General features: G+C 42.3%; 1 protein-coding gene across 2 annotated transcripts in view; it reads left to right on the forward strand.

The window, feature by feature from the left end:
• ADAMTS17 (ADAM metallopeptidase with thrombospondin type 1 motif 17) overlaps positions 1-16,011 on the forward strand; it is a 393,159-nt gene that overhangs the window by 312,867 nt on the left and 64,281 nt on the right. For both annotated transcript variants that reach the window (XM_043922552.1, XM_043922553.1), the window contains exons 18-19: positions 90-249; positions 3,504-3,639. In XM_043922552.1, coding sequence (XP_043778487.1) covers positions 90-249; positions 3,504-3,639 — 296 coding nt within the window. The remainder of the gene's footprint in view (positions 1-89; positions 250-3,503; positions 3,640-16,011) is intronic.

A 16,011-nucleotide genomic window follows, 5' to 3' on the forward strand; every position in this document is an offset into this window, starting at 1 on the left:
AGCCACAACACGGCTTGGCTTGCAAACTCAGCAATCCTTGGGCTCTTGCTCTGTCTCACAGTGGCCTTTTATTTTTGCTGCTGATGCAGGTGTTGTTATTTCATGACCAAAATTACGGAATTCATTATGAATACACCATTCCTGTAAACTACACCACTGAAAACCAAAGCGAACCAGAAAAACCCCAGGACTCCTTGTTCATCTGGACCCACAGCGGCTGGGAAGGGTGCAGTGTGCAGTGTGGTGGAGGTGAGCAGCAGGGTTGGGGCTACTGGGTGTGGGGTTTTACCAAACAGAGGAGAAGTGAATTCAGGGCACTCCGTGGCGAGTGCACATTGACTGGGAAAGGCTGACCATGTAAGTAACTTGTATTTCTGTGGAATGTACCTGCATCCTGCTGCAAATTTCTCTGGGCAGGGTCTTCTTCCAAACTCCTCCAGGCTGAAGTTGCATCCACGTGGCTGCTTTGCCTACAGCCTTTGATGCTGATCAGAGTGGAGGTTTGGCTATGTCACAAGTGTGACAGGTGACCCTGGGAGTGCACAGAACAGACTTTCACCTGGTGCACTTGGTAAAAGGGCACCAGAAGATGTTTCTGACCTTCAAATATCCTTTCCTTTTTGCCACAGTCACCAGTGGAAATACATGGAAACCCATGGAATCAGCAGTAATATAATGGAAAGAAAAGTCCTCCAACTCCAGTGAAACACTCTGGGCCTGAGTTCTGGCTTCATGATTTGGCTCCGTTTATTAGCAGATGATGTATTCTCTGTACCTAAATTTCCTCACCTCCAAAAAAGGATGATCAGCCCTTATTGCCCACTGCAGGAGGAAACTCAAATACTATAAACATCAATATGAACAAAGAACATCATAGTCATTACTGTGTTGTTTAGGAGGAGTGAAGGGAAGCATTCTGAACTCAGCCAACAGCACCCTGACGAGACACAGAGCAGGGTCTTGGGATGGATGCAAGTTGGGTAAATGTTGATGGACAGAGTTAGGACAGAAGGTTGACCTGGACCCTGGAATGCCAACCCAGAGGGTGGGCTGGCAGGTGAGATGTGGGCATGGCACTGGTCCTGCAGGGCTGGTGGCACCAAACTTCCTCCAAGCCAACTTGCTGCAAACTCAGCATGGCCCCAACACAAGAGTTAGCAGGCTTCACTGGCTGGGGGTAAGGGGTGCTGTTCTGCTGTTCTCACTATCACAACCTTTTATGGCACCAATGACTCCCAGCTCCCTGACCTGCAGCCCAATCCAAAATCTGGCTTGAGGCATCTCTGTGCTTTCTATGCTCACTCAAATTCAGTGCTCTACCATGACAAATCCCCCAGAAGACAAGCTGAGGAGTGTAGGATCCACATAGTTGTGCTTGACTTTCTGTTAATCTTTTATTATAATATAGCTAACATAAAGTATTAACCCCTACCAGGTTCTGTTCTAAGCACTTTATATATCAATTCATTTTAACCATCTCTAAAGCAATACATGAACCGTGAACTTCCAGATGGTCAAGCTGGTTTTAGAAAAGGCAGAGGAACCAGAGATCAAATTGCCAACATCCACTGGATCATCGAAAAAGCAAGAGAGTCCAGAAAAACATCTATTTCTGCTTTATTGACTATGCCAAAGCCTTTGACTGTGTGGATCACAATAAACTGTGGAAAAGTCTGAAAGAGATGGGAATACCAGACCACCTGACCTGCCTCTTGAGAAACCTGTATGCAGGTCAGGAAGCAACAGTTAGAACTGGACATGGAACAGTGGACTGGTTCCAAATAGGAAAAGGAGTATGTCAAAACTATAGATTGTCACCCTGCTTATTTAACTTATATGCAGAGTACATCATGAGAAACGCTGGACTGGAAGAAGCACAAGCTAGAATCAAGACTGCCAGGAGAAATATCAATAACCTCAGATATGCAGATGACACCACCCTTATGGCAGAAAGTGAAGAGGAACCAAAAAGCTTCTTAATGAAAGTGAAAAAGGAGAGTGGAAAAGTTGGCTTAAAATGCAACATTCAGAAAACTAAGATCATGGCATCTGGTCCCATCACTTCATGGCAAATAGATGGGGAGACAGTGGAAACAGTGTCAGACTTTATTTTTTGGAGCTCCAAAATCAATGCAGATGGTGATTGCAGCCATGAAATTAAAAGACGCTTACTCCTTGGAAGGAAAGTTATGACCAACCTAGATAGCATATTTAAAAGCAGAGACATTATTTTGCCAACAAAGGTCCATCTGGTCAAGGCTATGGTTTTTCCAGTGGTCATGTATGGATGTGAGAGTTGGACTGTGAAGAAAGCTGAGTGCTGAAGAATTGATGCTTTTGAACTGTGGTGTTTAAGAAGACTCTTGAGAGTCCCTTGGACTGCAAGGAGATCCAACCAGTCCATTTAAAGGAGATCAGTCCTGAGTGTTCATTGGAAGGACTGATGCTGAAGCTGAAACTCCAATACTTTGGCCACCTCATGCGAAGAGTTGACTCATTGGAAAAGACCCTGGGAAGGTCTGGGAGGGATTGGGGGCAGAAGGAGAAGGGGATGACAGAGGATGAGATGGCTGGATGGCATCACCGACTTGATGGACATGAGTTTGAGTAAACTCCAGCAGTTGGTGATGGACAGGGAGGCCTGGCGTGCTGCAATTCATGGAGTTGCAAAGATTTGGACATGACCTGAACTGAAAGCATCCTAAGGCACATGGAAGTTAAGTGAGCCAGCCCAGTGGAGTAAGTCAAGGCACAGAAACATGATGGATAGGTATCAATCCTGTGCTCGCTCTGCTGGCTAATAAGCCAAGTTTGAACCCAGATAGCCTGGCTCCAGAGTCTGCCCTTCTAGTTCCCAATCATTCATCCCCACTCCTAACAAAGTCATGGCCAGCAGTGTGCAGGGTGCTTTGGAAACACCCAAAAGAATGAATGTGTAGTCGACTGGGGTTAGTGAAGCTTCCCAAGAGCAGGTGATGCTCAGGCATGAACAGCAATTGATAGGGAGAAAAAATTTCAGGTTGGTTTATGTCCTTCAGACAAGCCTTCCTGTTTCTCGCTTCTCTCCAGAAAGCAGGAATTCTGTAATAAGTAACTGTCATCTCTGGTGAGGGCTGTTGTACAGTTGTTTAATCAAGCCCAGATATCTATAGACTTCAAATGAACAGATATAGAGATTGGTAATCTTAGAAATTAGAGACCCAAATCAGAACTTTGGCCCCAATGAACCCCAAGGTGTCCAAGAACACAGCTGATCTGAAGCGTTGCTTCTCTGATCCTGTTCTAAGATCTTTCTCCTGCCCCTGCTACCCCTGCCCTGTCTCACACACCCTCATCCCTAAGATTATGATCCTCCCTCTCTGACAACCAATAGGCATGATAAGAGTCAGTTTAAGTGACATTCTGATCACAAGATGCACCTGAACATTCCTCCGCAAGGTGAATAAATGGCCTTTCCAGGTATGTGTTCTATGGCCTCTAATTCTGTGTACTTTGGTTTCCAGGGGAACGCAGAAGCATCGTGTCCTGCACACGGATTGTTAACAAGACCACAACTCTAGTGAACGACAGTGACTGCCCTCAAGCCAGCCGCCCGGAGCCCCAGGTTCGAAGGTGCAACTTGCACCCATGCCAGTCACGGTAAGGAGCTGTATTCTCAAGCTTGGATCCTTCAGGGTCAGAGCGGCAGCACCCATGAATGGGGTATGGTGATGCACAATTAATACCAGTCCTAGTCTGTGTTCTGTTGTTGTTGCTGAGTGATTTTTAATTGTTCAAAATACTCAATTTCTGGCTACTAAGCCATAACTTTGATAGCAGTATATAGTCCTCACTGGAAGGCATCTTATAGGGGACCATTAAGAACATCTCATGAAAAAAGAAATAGCCATCTCCACACACTTTCACCTGGCACATGTCACCTCCTCCAAGTTACTCTATTTTGGAGGAAAAGGAGCTCAGGGCGTGAGCACCTTTGAGTAGGTGTTAGTGATTCTGATTGGTTAGTGTTAGTGATTGGTGTGATTTAGTGGCTGAAATTAACATCAGTAAGTTATTTATTGTTTGGGATCCATCAGAACTTCTGTTTCCAACCCCAGCTTTCATGGTTGTGTACTCTGAAGTATGTTCTCTTGGGTTGTTAACTGAGATGAATTGTGTGGAATGTGTTCATCAGTAAAGCCTCCTTATTTCCATCTTAGTGGGACTTTGCATCTGATTCTGTTGTATTATGTAATATTACGCCTGGCCTCCTGTTCTGCCCAGCGTTGAGGTATGTGGCTTTTGTTTCGTGGTTCTGTGCATCAGGTTAAGGCATGTATAGCTTTTGTAAAGAGGCTGGACTTTTTTTTTAATTAATTTATTTTTTATTAAAGGATAATTGCTTTAAGGCATATACCCTGAGGAAACCAAAACTGAAAGAGGCTGGACTTTTAACCTGGCAGTTTTGGGGGTTTCTTAAACTCAATTTGTACCGCTCACCTGGTAAAAAGTATCACAAAGCATTTGGTTTTGTTTCTGACCCTCTTTTCTTTGTCAAACTGATAAAATGTGTGTGAATGAGAGAGGGAAGCCAGAAGGGAAAGCATGGTGAGATGTGATTTTATATGATCCTTAGAAAATTAAGAATGAAATTTTCTACCCTAATGGTGAAGGCCATGAGAAACAGCTCACTTCTAGAAGTCTTGAGCATTTGGGTGTGAACAGCCATCCTGCAAACCTATCAGTTGATTGATCGATTTATCAGTCAATCAGTCACACACATGTGGGGCTAAAGAAAGAAGAACTTGCCACTGTAAAGACTTATGTATCAGAGAGGCCACAGCTTCTTTTCCTGAAAGTAGAGACAGCTGACTCTTGTGATATGATTAGAAAGGAGAGTAAGAGACTCTAGAAGAGACATCAGCATAGGTTCAAGGGCATAACTGAGCAAGAATGATCCTAGGGACCCACTCAAGAATCATATTCTACAGTCATTTATGTTTTCATACTATTTTAGTATCAAAATCTTTTTAAATTATGCACAGAAACGAAATATATGAAACATGAAATCAGAGTTGGTCTGATTGACTTGAGATGCATATATAATCGGGAAGAGTGGTTCAGTGCACTTAGCCTTCCGCTTGTCTCAGTTGGCCCATAGCACCTCTGTGAAGTACCAAGGGGTAAAGTTTAAAAACTATCAGTCAAGGATTCTGTTTCCCATAATGATGGAAGAGCTTATATTGGACAAACCCTAGTATTCTCCTAGAATGATATTCTAGAGCTATGCTGATCAGTGCTTCCCTGGTGGCTCAGCAGTAAAGAACCTACCTGCAAGGAAAGTTTGATCCCTGGGTCAGGAAGATCCCCTGGAGGAGGAAATGGCCACCCACTCCAGTATTCTTACCAGGAAAATTCCATGGACAGAAGAGACTGGTGGGCTACAGTCCGTAGGGTCACAAAGAGTCAGATACTACTGAGCATGCATGCATGCATGCTGATTGATCGACATGATAGCCACTAGCTAGTCCAAATCAAGATGTGTTATAAATGTAAATACATACCAGACTTCAAAGAATTAGTCTGGAAAGAGATTATAAAATATCTTATTAATTTTTAATATTTATCACATGTTGAAATAATTATATTTTGAATGTGTGTGTATGCAGTCGCTCAGTCGTGTCCAACTCCTTGCAACCCCACAGACTGTAGCCCACCCGGCTCCTCTGCCCATGAGATTTTCCAGGCAAGAATACTGGAGTGGGTTGCCATGCCCTCGGCTCCAGGGTATCTCCCCTACTCAAAGATCAAACCCACGTCTCCTATGTCTCCTGCATTTGGGGAAGATTCTTTACCCACTGAACCATCAGGGAAGCCTGTTGTATTTTGAAGACATTGGATCAAAATGCAATATATTGAAGTCACATGTTTTTTTACTTTTTTTAATGTAGATAATAGAAAATTAAAATTACATGTGTGGCTCATTTTTTGTGTGTGTGTGTATTGGACAGTACTGCTGTAATTAACATAACATGTTCAAGATACAATCCAAAATTACTAGACTTACAAAGAAACAGAAAAATGTGATCCATGCTCATGAGAGAAGGCAATTAATAGAAATTAACTCCAAGATGACATATATGTTGGGATTAGCAGACAAGAATTCCAAAGCAGCTATTGTACTTTTTACATATGCATGTAACATTGAGCTTGTGTGTGTGGCTCCAGAATGCCCACAGAGCTTAGGCCTGCAGTCTTGCTGTGTTTGAACACAATTCAAGTCGAACACACTTTAGATTAAAAGTAACCTCAGACCCTGTTTCTGGGAAAGATTGAAGGCAAACAGAGAAGGATAGAGCGGAGGATGAGATGGTTAGGTAGCATCACCGACTCAGTTGAGTTCAGTCGCTCAGTCGTGTCCAGTCCATGTCCAGTTCTAACTGTTGCTTCCTGACCTGCATACAGGTTTCTCAAGAGGTGGGTCAGGTGGTCTGGTATTTCCATCTCTTTCAGAATTTTCCACAGTTTATTGTGATCCACACAGTCAAAGGCTTTGGCGTAGTCAATAAGCAGAAATAGATGTTTTTCTGGAACTCTCTTGCTTTTTTGATGATCCAACAGATGTTGCTGATTTGATCTCTGGTTCCTCTGCCTTTTCTAAAACCAGCTTGAACATCGACTCATGGATGAATTTGAGCAAACTCCAAGAGTAAACCCCACTATGGAGGACAGAGGAGCCTGGTGTGTACAGTTCATGGGTTCACAAAGAGTTGGACACAATGACTGAACAACAGCAACTTCAGAAAGAAAGAAGAGAAAGTGAAGTCGCTCAGTCGTGTCTGACTCTGTGACCCCATGAATTGTAGCCTACCAGGCTGCTCCATCCCTGGGATGAGTACTCAGGCAAGAGTACTGGAGTAGGTTGCCATTTCCTTCTCTAATCTCAGTGTCTCTTTAGAACAGGGTCAGAAAACTTTTTCTGTGAAGGGCTAGAGAGTAAATATTTTTATTTTGTAGGCCATATTTGATTTCTGATGTCTGTTTTTTGTTTTGTTTTATAACCCTTTTAAACATAAGAACCATTGTTAGCTCCTGGGTTGTACAATCTGCAGGCCAGACTTGGCCCATGAATGATAGCTTGCCTTAAGTTATTGACTACCCTTGTTTTGCCCACTGAGATGATGGGGTCACAGCTTCAGCATGAGCGCAAGCTCTGAAGGCACCACTGCAGGGAATGTATTCTCTTATCATACAAGGGAGGGCATCTTGTTATACTGAGTTACTTTTCATTGCCCAGTTATTCAGTATGTGTGTTCAGTAGCTTCAGTCAGTGTCCGACTCTCTGTGATCCTATGGCCTTGCAGCCCACCAGGCTCTTCTGTCCATGGGATTTTCCCAGGCAAGAATACTGGAGTGAGTTGCCATTTCCTTCTTAGGGGATCTTCCCAACCCAGGGATCAAACCCACATCTCCTGTGTTTCCTGCATTGGTTCTTTTACCACTGAGCCACCAGGGAAGCTAGTACTGTCTTTATAACCATCCAGCATGACCCTCAGCACACAGTATAGAGTCAGTGATTTCATTTATTCAATGTATGTTTATTGAATAAATTCACTTGACTTTGCTCTTGGTACCAATGTATATAGAGGTGAAAGACAGGCAAAGTCTTTACTCTCAGCCAAACAACAACAAACTTGATAAACATTAGGTTTCTCCTTCCTACCACTCTCCTTTTGGTCCCACCCCCTTTCATTCCCTTTCCAACTCTGTGAAGTCATACGCATCAGACTGGAAGAATGAATGGAATTTCCAAAAACAGAGTAGGAAATAAAATTGATAAAAGAGAAGACAGCACCTGGAATTTGCCTCAAAGCCTAGGAAAGAAATTCCCGGATGCCTATCCTAGTCTGCTTGTATTTGTTGGTTTGCTTATTTGCTTATTTTGAACCATCTGATATCATACTTATTCTTAAAGTGGACACTTGAAAGTGAGGTATCATGACTTCTCACAGAGTATTTATTGTTTGGCTAAAGAAATGTGTGATCTGATAGATTTTAAAACTCTTGCAAATGCTACTTTTATTTATTTATATACATACTCACACACATGCACATTATACATATATATGTGTATATGTATTATGTACAGATATTTTATATATATAAACACACAAACATTTAGACAGGAGAACTTGAATTATTGCATGGCATGATCTAGCTGTCATGGATCTTTCTTAAAAGTCTAGAGTAATATGGATTTAGGCTAGTAAGTAAAGAGAAGTGAAGATCTTAGAAAATGAGTGCCAGACAGAGAGAGAGATAATCGTAAATGAAAACTGAACTTAGATCAGGGGGTGGGGTTTGGAGAAGTGTGCGGTCTGGAAAAAACAGGTGCTTCAGGGGGTTGGGAGTGAGCACAATTGGAAGTCAGAGCCTGTCGGTTGGAAGAAGAATCCAGAACCCAATGGTGTAAACATTATTTTAAAAGCCAAAATGTAGTGTGCTGTTGAATCTGGCAAGATGAAAGAGTCTTTCTGTATTATTGTTACTCTTTGACCTTTAAAACAACAGAGATGGTTGTCTTTTTCCCTTGTTTTTCTTTGTTTCCCCTGATCCCCCTTTAATTTTCTTCAACCTTTTTTTTCCACCAAGTTCCCGACAGTTTCCTTTACCTTCCCAACTCACACCATTAACACCTCTTTATTCTAATCCTGCCCCTCGCTCTGTGGATCCTTCTCCCAAATCCTGCCATAACCATGTGGAGTCTGGAATCTGACATGCAGGGCAGACAGCCTCTCTCCAGTATCTTGAACAGCAGCACAAACACATCAGCAAACCTGGACCTGACATTGGCAGGAGAGGCAGAAATCACAGATCAGCTCAGCTGTTGTGACTGTGGCCAGCAGCCTTCACCTTGCTGACCACAGTCTGCAGGGAAGAGGCCCCGCCATCATCTGGCATTCAGCAAGCAGCCCAAGTGGCCCTGTGTGCCAACTCCTTAAGACCCAGTTCCAGGTAGTCCTGGAGCAAGGAGGGGGGCTATGACAGGGATGTGCTCAGTCTGGAACACATAGCTCATGTGTGACTGGATTTAATATTTTTGCAGTCTTTTAGAGCTTATTGGCTACTTGAAAAGGCCATTCTGAGCTATTGGATATTTCCCTATAGTATTTATGATTTGAATTTCTTCCCAGGCAGTACATACTGTACTGTACATTGAATTAGGGTGATTCAAGAAAGAATATTCAATATCTTACTGGCAACAGAATTGAACTGAATAGTCATCTGCAAGGAAATGTATTTGGATTTTAAATTTGTCCTCTTTGCTCAATTATTTTATCCAGTTTGCCTCATTTTAGGTTAAAACTGAATGTAATTCCTCATGTTTTTATGAAAGCGTGGTCTGTGTGTGTATGTGATCCTGATTTAAGAATGAAGCCTGTAACATGTGGCCCTAAGGTGCTGCCAATATCTGAAAAGATACCGTTGTTTAATCCATTTCTAGCTAGTCTAAACCTTAAAGCTTTTTTTTTTTTTTTCTGCTTTCCTCTAAAATAAAATAGGTAAGTCTAGTTGTCCCTCCTCTGTTCACTGTGCCTTGAATGTAGGAGACTGGAGGAGGCCGCCTGTGGCACTCCATGTGTCTGAACAGGAGCCCGCAACTCGGGAGAGCTCTCAGTCGGGGAGGGCAGGGCCTGCAGGCGGCAGTGAAAACCTCAGAATCGCTGGAGTGCTGCTCCTGACTCTCAGGCCCAGCCACTCTCCAGACACTTGAACACGTGGTTGGAGGCTCGGAATGAAGGGTGCCCCACATCCCTGTGAAATAAAGGAAAAGTGCCTGACGGGGAAAATGGTGAATAGCATCAGTGATCTATTATATGCCCATCCGGTAGTATGTGAATGGTAAGGAAAAGTTTGGTTGAAAGAATTCCAAAACGTCTTTCTGTCACTACCCAAATTCTAGAACCTCACTTGTATTTAAATTAAATAGTATTGTTTTGAAGCCTTTACTTATTTGTCTAAAATAGGAAACATTGGAGAAAGAAAGGATTCCAGAATTTTGTCTTAAATTTAAAGCTTCTGTTTTCTTCCTTTCCTCCATACTTAAACCCTTTGACTATTTGAATATCCCTCCCTTTGATCATTACAGAGGACAAGAGGCTTCCCAGATACCAGTTTCACAGGTAACTGAATTCTGTTGACTAACGCTTTCCATGTGGTCCTGGGGCCTGTGAGGAGGGCCTTCTCTTTCCTGAGTTATTATGTCCTCGATATCTGCATCTGATTTTTATGTCACAATTACAGGGAAAAATTACAATTAGAATTCAATGACAGAAAGAAATTTTGGAAAGTCATAAATGCATGGAAATTAAACAAAACACTTTCTAAATAACCAGTGAGTGAAAGGGAAATCGTAGAAAATTTAGAAAATACTTTCAGATGAATGTAAAGGAAATCACATCTTGCCAAAATTTAGGGAATGCAACTAAAGCAAACTTTAGGAAGAAATGTATAGCAGTAAACACTGTATTTAAAAAGAAGAGGAATCCCAGACCATCCAGTGGTTAGGACCCCATGCTTCCACTGCAGGGAACACAGGTTTGATCCCTGGTCAGGGATCTAAAATCCCTCAAGTCTCAAGGCAGGCCTTGCAGAAATAAAACAGATCTGTAAAGGAATGCCATGAACAATTGTATGCCAGTAAGCTGTACGTCAATAAAGTAGATAATGAACATGAAATGGACAAACTGCTAGAAAAATGCAAGCTACCCAAACTGAATAAAGAATAGAAAGAATAGACCTATAACAAACAAAGAGATTAAATTACTAATCAAAACACTTTCTACAAAGAAAAGTCCAGGACTGGAAGTCTTCACTTACGAATTCTACCAAATATTTAAAGCAGAGTTAACACCAACCCTTCACAAACTCTTCCCAAAAGATGAAACAGTAGGGAACACGTTCCAGTACATTCTGTGAGGGTAGTAAAACCCTGATTCTGAAACCACACAAAGACATCACAAGGAAAAATAATACTACAAACCAATATTTCTCATGAATATTGATGCAAAAAAAAAAATACAAGCAAACTGAATCCAGCAACATATTAAAAGGATTGTATACACCATGACCAATAGGACTAATCCTAGGAATACAAGGTTGGTATGTCATCTGAAAATTAGTTAATGTAATACACTTTATCAATAAAATGTTTTTTAAACAAAATAATCATTTCTGTAGATACAAAAACAGACTTTGACAAAATACATGACCGTTTCATGATTTAAAAAAAAAAAAAAAAAAACACTGAACAAACTAGGATTGAAAGAGAACTTCCTAAGCCTGGTATCTACAAAATATTCTGTATCTACAAATACATACAGATATCTACAAAATGTTCTGTATCTATAAAACCCCAGAGCTAACATCATACTTTATGATGAAAGACTGAATGCTTTACCCCTAAGATCAAGAATAAGGTGCAAATGGAATATTACTCAGCCGCAAAAAAGAACAAAAATGGGTCATTTGTAGTGATGTAGATGAACCTAGAGTCTGTCATACAATGTGAAGTCAGATAGAGAAAAACAAATATTGTATATTAATGCATATATGTGGAATCTGGGAAAATGGTACTGATGAACCTATCTGCCAGGCAGGAATAGAGATGCAGACGTAGAATGGACATGTGGACACAGCAGAGGAAGGGGAGGATGGGGCAAGTTGAGAGAGTAGCATTGACATATATTCACTACCATGTGTAAAACAGATAGCTAGTGGGCAGCTGTTGGATAGCACAGGGAGCTCAGCTCTGTGTTCTGTGATGACCTAGAGGGGTGAGATGGGGTGGGTGGAGGAAAGCTCAAGAGGGAGGGAATATATGTATACATATAGTTGATTCACTTTGTTGTACAGTGGAAACTAACACAGCACTGTAAAGCATTTATGTTGTTGTTGAGTTGTTAGGTGTTAGTCATGCAGTCATGTCCGACTCTTTGCGATCCCATGGACTGTAGCCCACCAGGCTCCTCTGTCCATGGAATTTTCCAGGCAAGCATGCCAGAGTGGATTGCCATTCCCCACTCCAGGGGATCTTCCTGACCCAGGGATTGAACCCAGGTCTTCCGCATTGCAGGCAGACTCTTTACTGACTGAGCCACTGGGAAGTTGAGTTGTTAAGTCATGTCCAATGTTTTTGTGACCCTGTGAACTGTAATCCACCAGGTTCCTCTATACATGGGATTCTTCAGGCAAGAATACTGGAGTGGGTTGCCATTTCCTTCTCCAGGCAATTTTCCTGACCTAGGGATCAGACTCTCATCTCCTGCATTGGCAGGTAGATTCTTTACCACTGAGCCACCAATTGGAAGCCCACTGCAATTATGCTCCATTTCCTTTTAAAAGGATATTGATGATATGTAGCTAAAAAATTTAAAAAAAAATAAGGTAGAATGTCTGTTCTTGCCACCACAGGGCCCATGGAAAGTTTAGAGGGAGGCATTTCTCTGTGGTTGTCCAGAAAGAGAAGTGCTGGTTACATAGAGACACATGGGACTTATGACTATACAGTTCCTCTCTGACACACTTTTAATGTGCCACTGTGCTCTGTAAATCACTATGAGAATTGGGCTGTTTCCCCAGGAGAACTTCGATCTTGAAAACCACCCTTCCTAGAGCTTCTAGAGGCAGGTGCTCCAACAGGAGGCTCAGGGTACCCCTACCCAACCAGGTAAACTGCTCAGGGTGCCCTGTGCCTGCACCTGAAAAGTACACTCCATTGACCTCTTCCTCCCATTGAAGATGACCAAGTGGGGTGGGACTCCCTAGTTCACTCAGGACATGGCTGCAAAAGGAACTCCTGTGCCACCAGCCTCCCAAGATGAATGAGGCCACCAACTTCTAAATCTCACTGGACATTGTCTTTGGGAAAGCAAAGTGTTGGACTCAAATACATCAAGGTTTTTGATCCCAGGCACCAGGAACTGAGTTTAAAACTATACCAAAAAGACAAGCATATATAAACAGGATGTGGAATATCTCCCAAAATTGAAGCAATGGTGAAAAGCATTTTGGAGAGGGGATCTCAGAGGCAACTGCATTGGAGCTGCTCCACTGAGATTCCAGCTTCCTGGAGAAGATCCGATGGGCCTGGCTTGGCTCACATGCCCTCCAGTGGCCTGATGTAGACACCCAAAGGAAAACTGAGGTGTTCTTATCAGAAAAAGGAAGGCGACACTGGGCAGGCAAAAGCAGCAGACGTGTCCTCCACCCCAAACACATAGAGACATGCTGACATCATGATCAAACCAAGACTAGGCAAGACCATCCAGTGGACGCTGTCCAGCTAGGACGAGTGCCGGCAAGTCTATTAGCGGGAGGGCTACTGTACTGGAAAATTCCTGTGTCCTGGTGAGAAAGGCAGCCTGTCGGGAATGTTACTCTTGGATGTGAACTTTCAACATCAGCAGCCATGTGATTCTCAAAGCATGAGAGTTTTTTTTCCAAACTCTGAATCCCTGGGTGTGGTACAACCTGTTACCAAACTCAAGCTTCTCCTGGTTATTTTAACCCCCAAATCGTACCAACACAAACGCCAGTAATGGAGTGTAACCTGATCAGGTGTGATGGCTGAGAAGAAATGCTGCCAGGCTGTGATCTCATCAGCTGCTGGTTAAGCCCTATTCACTGTCCTTTTGCTTTCCTACTGCAAATTCAGTTTGTTCCTATAAACCCCAGAGAAACGTTTTTTTCTCTCAAAAGAATATTTGAAAACGAATTTATTGTAGAAACAGAATCTTAAAACTGAGGACCTGTGTTCTTCTTGCTAAGATGTAAATTATGGAGGTGGCAGAAATCCAGGGTAGGGTGGGAGTGAGCCAGTCTGTCCCTGCCTGTCCATAGCAAGGAGAGATGGTGGGGAGTGGCTGGGAAGTTGGGGTTGTCACCCCATCTTACAGATGAAGATTTCAAGACACTTGATTGTGCAGTAACTTACTCAGGGTCATACCCATAGCAGGTAGAACTCAAACCAGGGTTTTCCTACTTTAAATCTTTCATACTTTCTGCTATGTCATTTTCATTTTAAAAGTAGTACAACTTGCTTCTACTGTGGCATGACGAAAGAACCCTTTTTGACCAGGGCACCTGTAAGTAGATATTTTAAAGTGGAACGGGAGAGGTCAGCAAATGGCATTGTAGTGACCTCGGGTCAGAGGGGGTTTGTAGGGGAGCCATGGTGGTTCCCTTGTCTGGAAGTGAAACTCATTATTTTATTTTTTTTTAACCTTTTTTAAAGAAGTAGTTTACTTATTTTAATTGGAAGATAATTACTTTACAGTATTGTGATGGTTTTTGCCATACATCAACATGAATCAACAATGGGTATACATGTGTCCCCCCCATCCTGAACCTACACCACCTCCCTCCCCATCCTGTCCCTCTGGGTTGTCCCAGATCTGTGACTTTGGGTACCCTGCTTCATGCATCAGACTTGCACTGACCATCTATTTTACGTGTGGTAATGTACATAAAAGAAAGAAAGTGAAGTCGCTCAGTCATGTCCAACTCTTTGCGACCCCATGGACTGTAGCCTACCAGGCTCCTCCATCAATGGGATTTTCCAGGCAGGAATACTGGAGTGGGTTGCCATTCCTTCTCCAGGAGATCTTCCTGACCCAGGGATTGAACCCAGGTCTCCCACATTGTAGGCAGACGCTTTACCATCTGAGCCACCAGGGAAGTCCGGTAATGTACATATTTCAAAGTTTTCTCTTCTCAAATTATCCTGCCTTTGCCTTCTCCCACTTAGTCCAAAAGCCTGTTCTTTACATCTGTGTCTCATTTGCTGCCCTGCATGAAGGATCATCATTACTGTCTTTCTAAATTCCATGTATATGTGTTAATATACACTATTTGTCTTTTTCTTTCTGACTTACTTCACTCTGTATAATAGGCTCCAGTTTCATCCACCTCATTAGAACTGACTCAAATGCATTTACTTTTATAGCTGAGTAGTATTCCATTCCAGTTGAACTATTTCAAATCCTAAAAGATGATGCTGTTAAAGTGCTGCACTCGGTATGCCAGAAAATTTGGAAAACTCAGCAGTGGCCACAGGACTGGAAAAGGTCAGTTTTCATTTCAGTCCCAAAGAAAGGCAATGCCAAAGAATGTTCAAACTACCGCACAGTTGCACTCATTTCACCTGCTAGCAAAGTAATGCTCAAAATTCTCCAAGTGATGCCTCAACAGTCCATGAACCGAGAACTTCCAGATGTTTGAGCTGGATTTAGAAAATGCAGATTTTGATTTTTTTTTTTTTATTTTGAACCAGAGATCAAATTGCCAACATCTGTTGGATCATAGAAAAAGCAAGAGAGTTCCATAAAAGTATCTACTTCTGCTTTCTTGACTATGCCAAAGCCTTTGTGTGGATCACAAACTGTGGAAAATTCTTAGAGATGAGATTACGAGACCACCTGACCTGCCTCCTGAGAAATCTATATGCAGGTCAAGAAGCAACATTTAGAACCAGACATGGAACAACAAACTGGTTCCAAATTGGGAAAGGAGTACATCAATGCTGTATATTGTCACCCTGATTTTTTAACTTATATATAGAGTACATCATGTGAAATACCAGGCTGGATGAAGTACAAACTGCAATCAAGATTGTCATGAGAAATGTCAAAACCTCAGATATGCAGATGACACCACCCTTATGACAGAAAGTGAAGGGGAACTAAAGAGCCTCTTGATGAAAGTGAAAGAGGAGAGTGAAAAAGCTGCCACCAGAAAATTACTATGCTAATTAATAAATAAATTAATAAATCAATAAATAAATTATCATTATTACTATCCCTGGGTCAGGAAGATCCTCTGCAGAAGAAAATGGCAACTCACTCCAGTACCCTTGCCTGGAAAATCCCATGGACAGAGGAGCCTGGTGGGCTACAGTCCAAGGGGTTGCAAAGAGTCGGATATGACTGAGCAACTTCTCTCTTTCTCTGTATTACTATGCTAATCAATAAA

This window comes from Cervus elaphus, chromosome 13 (genome assembly GCF_910594005.1).
Source record: "Cervus elaphus chromosome 13, mCerEla1.1, whole genome shotgun sequence".
NCBI classification, from domain to species: domain Eukaryota; kingdom Metazoa; phylum Chordata; class Mammalia; order Artiodactyla; family Cervidae; genus Cervus; species Cervus elaphus.